The 5,550-nt window shown below is 36.2% G+C and overlaps 1 protein-coding gene across 1 annotated transcript; it reads left to right on the plus strand.

Moving 5' to 3' along the window:
- Positions 1-682: 682 nt before the first annotated feature.
- LOC123952166 (tumor protein D52) lies at positions 683-4,060 on the plus strand. The gene has a single exon (XM_046021416.1). The coding sequence runs from the start codon at positions 825-827 to the stop codon at positions 1,377-1,379; it is 555 nt and encodes a 184-aa protein (XP_045877372.1). The 5' UTR covers positions 683-824; the 3' UTR covers positions 1,380-4,060.
- The last annotated feature ends 1,490 nt before the right edge of the window (positions 4,061-5,550 follow it).

Here is a 5,550-nt window from a genome sequence, read left to right on the forward strand (position 1 = left end):
CTTTAAATTTTAAAAAATGATTAAGAGTAATAAAAATGGAAAAAGATATATAATGTTAACACAATGAATAGAATATTATAAATGATTATATTAATATCAGAAAAAGATATATTATGTTAACACACACAAGAGAAAGTTGGAATGGTTGTATTAGTATCAGACAAAGTAAATTTGAGAACAAAGAATATTAGCAGTCATAACGAAGGTTATTGCTAATGTTAAGAAAGTTAATTCATCAAGATGACATAATGATCTTTACCATTAATGTATGTAATATTAGTTTCAAAATAAATGTATCAAAAATTTGAGAGACTAGAAAGGACAAATAGACAAATTCAGGATTCAAAAAATTGTAATCTCTCAAATGTTGATTGTGCAATCAAAAAAAAAAGCAAGTAAGACTTAAGACTTCAATGAAACTATCTACCAACTTGACTCATTTGATTTTTATAAATCACTCCATCCCATAATAAACAAACTATATCTTCTCTGCAAGTGAATGGAACATTTAACACATGACATTCTATAGAACTAAATGTAAAAAAATTAAAGGAATTTAAATCTATAAAAGTCTATTTTATAGTCTATTTTATAGCTATAAAGTCTGTTTTCTGGTTGCAAATGTGTTAAATTAGAAATAACTAACTGGGCCGCCGCGCCCGACGCCTCCGGGGAAGGGGACTTCGCGGGAGTCGCGGGCGGAGGCGAGGAGGAGCGCGGCGCGGCGGCGGCGGCGCTGCGGGCAGGCGGGCGAGCGTGCGATCCGAGTGGGACGGGCTGCCGGCGGCGGAGGCGCAGAGGACGCGAGGCAGCGGGCGGGAGACATGGACCGCGGCGAGCAAGGTCTGCTGAGAACAGACCCAGTCCCTGAGGAAGGAGAAGATGTTGCTGCCACGATCAGTGCCACAGAGACCCTGTCAGAGGAGGAGCAAGAAGAGCTGAGAAGAGAACTTGCAAAGGTAGAAGAAGAAATCCAGACTCTGTCTCAAGTGTTAGCCGCAAAAGAGAAGCATCTAGCAGAGATCAAACGGAAACTTGGGATCAACTCACTGCAGGAACTGAAACAGAACATTGCCAAAGGCTGGCAGGATGTGACAGCAACATCTGCATACAAAAAGACCTCCGAAACCTTATCTCAAGCTGGACAGAAGGCGTCAGCTGCTTTCTCATCTGTTGGATCCGTCATCACCAAAAAGCTGGAAGATGTAAAAAACTCCCCAACTTTCAAATCGTTTGAAGAAAAGGTTGAAAACTTAAAGTCTAAAGTAGGGGGAACCAAGCCAGCTGGTGGGGATTTTGGAGAAGTCTTGAATTCAACGGCAAATGCCAGTGCCGGCGCCCCAGAACCTCTTCCAGAACAGATGCAGGCGAACCCGTGAGGTCCTCACCTTTGTTCGGCTACCCACTGCCAGATGCTGCAAGCAAGATCCAAGCACGTCTTGTCAACAGTTGTCGCCGTGAATTTCCACCAGATGTGCTTTCACTTAGCTTTACGTATTCATTTGACCAAATAGTTCGTGGGTTGAACAAAATAAAAGTATCTTCACCTCTGATTCCTGGGAAATACCCTCTAATGTGCATTTATGGGCCCTGATTTAGGAAACACTATTATTAAAAACAACAACAACACATGTAATCCCTGGGGATCCTCATTAGCATTATCTAAGAAGCTTTAGGTTATCATACTTGCTTTCCTCCTTTACAAAATTGCTGTGGATCTGGGATGCCACTTTGATCGTTGTCTTCAATATGATTTTCTTGTCTCCTTCTTGAACCTCTGGGTATTGGATTGCTAACTAAAATTTTCTTTAAAATTTCCTGAATCCCGGTTATTACAAGTTTTGGCATAATTTTCTTTAGCTTCGAGGGAAGAACGGCCGCTACAGAAAATGTTTCTTGAATAAACATTGTTCTAGTAGAAGGTATCTTGTATCTTCTGTGTCTGAAGACAGCAGACTAAGTATAAATAAATTAGCTCGGCTTCCAGTTTGTTACAGTTTGGTAAGTGACGACATGTGCGGTGGTTCAGAGTCCTAGGTGACTTGAGAGTGGAACCCTCACATTCTCGTCACCATTTCTGATAGTAACAAGTTCAGTGTATTTATTATTATGCCACTTCTCTTGACTTACTTGTCATGAGACTAAATTTCTAGTTTCAGAGTAGGTTGCAAAGTAACATTTTGATTCAGGCATCTCCTAATTACCAGTAGGTTGAAATAGGAACACTCATCACCTGTTCCATTCAAAAGCCTGAACGTTGTTTAGATCTCAGTAGCTGTAAAAATGCTAAAATCAATCACATTAGGGGCAACGTTGCTGTCTTCATTTAATTCATTTAGCACCATTTAAAAATGAGCACACAAAGTTGTATGACTAATATAACTTGAAAAGATTTTATACTAAGGGGTTGGTGGTAACTTCTGAGGATTTAATGCATAAGCGATACTGTAGACATTGCCCCTCTACTTTGAAAAAAATGGCAGGGCTGAATGAACCAAAGCCTCTAGAAGTATCTGCATGGAGGCCAAGGTACTCTCTTCTAATTAGTTACTTACTTGTCACTACGACCTTTCATTATTCCGTGTATGGTTATGGCCTATAATGTTGTATTTGTTATTTATCAAGCTGTAATTGTTTTAGTATTGTTTATGCCAAATGTTAATTGCCAAGCTTGGAGTGACCTGAGGCATTTTTTTTTTTTTTTTTTAAAGCATGACTAGATTTACTTCAGGACAAATTATCTTACGAAAACCAAATTTGAAAAGCCACAAGTGTTGGTTGTTATGAGTAACATGCTGCCATTCTTGATTGCTAGAGTTTTTGTTATAGCATTTTGTTATAGCATTTTAGATGCAACCGAAAATATGCTCTATTAAATGTGAAAAGCCTAATAAATTCTGTATATGAGTCGTATAGGTCTCAATATTTATTGTGAGACCAGTGGTCTGGAAACAGCTTGTATTAAATAACCAACTGGTGTCTATGCAAAAAAAAAAAACAAAAACAAAAACAAAAAAACAAAAAAAACATCAAACATAACTTTTTAACTGTCTGCTTTAAATCACTGCTTAGTGGTGTCAGACTAACATATATATTATTTCCTTGAAGAGGCTTTAAGGCAGTTGCCCAGTTGTTGAAGTGCTGTCCTGGAGGACTGGATCTGTAAAAATTTGTCTTTCTATAGAAATACTGTGGTTATTCACCATAACTGTTAAACTATTTTTTTTCCAACCAGTCTTTCATTTTTTTTTCTTTTTTTTAAATCACAACATCCTCTTTTCATCACATTGTTTTTTGGGTGTCCTGCCCTGTTACTGTCTTTCAACTTTAGCTGAGTGGAATATATTCAGATCTCTGCTTTATAATGAGAAATGATAGACTAAGGAATGGAAAATGGGATGAGACTTCCTGGGTATTGGTGATGGTCGTGAAAGAAATTGGGAGAATGGCTTTTCCAGACATCTACCTTTACTTAATTTCAAATGATTTAATCTTTTGCAAAGTACTCTGCATCTTAAAAGTAGTAGTAAAAAGTAGTGAGAGGTTCAATTTAGACAAACTTACGGAGGTAGAAATACTATTCAAAATAGTTGTTGTGGAAGATTAAATATTATGAATTCACAGATATTTTGGAACACAGTAATTATTAAAAATACCAGAGAGGTCCTGGTCACGCTATTGAATTTTGTGTTTGACACTGAAAGAAAACAGTAGCTTGAGAGTGAAATCTCAGATGTTTAAGTGAACAAGAAGTATAGAAGAAGGAAATCCCTGAAATTAACCCCTTTTTACAAAGGGGTTGTCTTCAATTTATGGAGTTTGTGGAAAATAAAGCAAGAGTTCTCATGCTTATGAGGCCAAAGTAATCAATGGAAGAGAGAATTCACTGGATTATTCTTTTAGTAACTCAAACTACTGAAATAGAGAAGGAAAAAACACCTTATTTTGGAATCACTGTTTCTGGATTTGTTTATCATGAAATGCACTCTGTTTTTTTTTTTTTTTTTTGTATAGTATTTGAAAACAATAAAAATTCTGTAATTTGAAAAAAAAAAAAAAAGAAATAACTAACTGAATATTATCTGGAAAATTCCCCAACTTTTTTTTTTTAAGATTTTATTTATTTATTTGACAGACAGAGATTTCAAGTAGGCAGAGAGGCAGGCAGAGAGAGAGAGAGAGAGGAGGAAGCAGGCTCCCCGCCGAGCAGAGAACCCGATGCGGGGCTCGATCCCAGGACCCTGGGATCATGACCTGAGCTGAAGGCGGAGGCTTTAACCCACTGAGCCACCCAGGCGCCCCTGGAAAATTCCCAAATTTTGAAAATTAAATAACATATTTTCAAAAACTATAAGTCAACAAAGAAACCAAAATTGAAATCAGAAAGTTTTCAATTACACAAAATGAAACACATCATATTTGATGCTAACTACATAAGACATATGAGAAACTTTATGTTATTGTATTCTGTTAGAAAAGGAGTTCTCAAAGTAATAATCTCAGTTTCCATCTTCAGAAATGAAAATTAAAAAGTAAATTGCACAAAGTTGCAGAAGAAAGAAAAAATATCACATTGGTAATCAATGAAATACAAATAAGACAAACAACAGAGAAATTAGAAAAGAAGATTATAAAAGAAGTTATATATATATATTACAAATATATTTATCAAATATAACATATCTCTGTAGAAAATCTATGGGGATGTATTTTTTAAAGTCACTTAAATGAATAGATAAGTTTAGTAGGACCATAGAAAAATTAATTGGAATTCTATGTACTAGCAAAAAATAATCATAAATTAAAGTAAAATTAACAATCTCTTACAGTATCACATAAAGTGTTTGAAATACTTAGGGATAAAACTGACAAAAGATGTTCAAAACCTATATGAAAATACAATAAATACTGCTTAAACTTTTAAGAACCTATATAATTGGGGAGCCAGATCAAGTACCTGGGTAGGGAGACTCAACACTTGTAATTCCAATTCTCACAATTTGATCTGTAGTTTCACAGCAATACAAATCAATAACCTTATTGTGCTTTTTGTTCAAATTATAAAACTGACTTTAAATTTCATATGGAAAATCAAAGGTCTTAGAAAAGCCAAAATAACTTCAAAGAAAAATAAAATTGAAGGAATAACACTACTTACTTTCAAGACTTTTATTTGTTTATTTTTTAAACAGAGAGTGAGGATATGTATGCACATGCAGGAGTGGAAGTGGGGGTTGAGGGGTGGAAGGAGTACAGGGTGGGGGAGAAAGAAAATCTCAAGCAGGTCCCATGCCCAGCTCAAAGCCTGATGTGGGGCTCAAACTTACAACCCTGACATATGACATGAGCCAAAACCAAGAGTCAGATGCTTAACCAGCTGAGCTCCCCAGGTGCCCCAAGACTTGTTTTTAAAGCCACAGTTTACAGAGAGTGTGAGATTAATGTCAAGATGGATAAATAGACCAAAAGAACACAAAAATGAGTCCAGAAGTAGATCTAGGAATGTGTGTTCAAATGATTTAATTTTGCAAACTTCTGCAAATGGTCAGA

This window comes from Meles meles, chromosome 10, assembly GCF_922984935.1.
Source record: "Meles meles chromosome 10, mMelMel3.1 paternal haplotype, whole genome shotgun sequence".
Classification (NCBI taxonomy): Eukaryota; Metazoa; Chordata; class Mammalia; order Carnivora; family Mustelidae; genus Meles; species Meles meles.

Excerpts from the sequence above, each read along its gene's own strand:
- LOC123952166 (XM_046021416.1), top strand. The coding sequence starts at position 825 with ATGGACCGCGGCGAGCAAGGTCTGCTGAGAACAGACCCAGTCCCTGAG.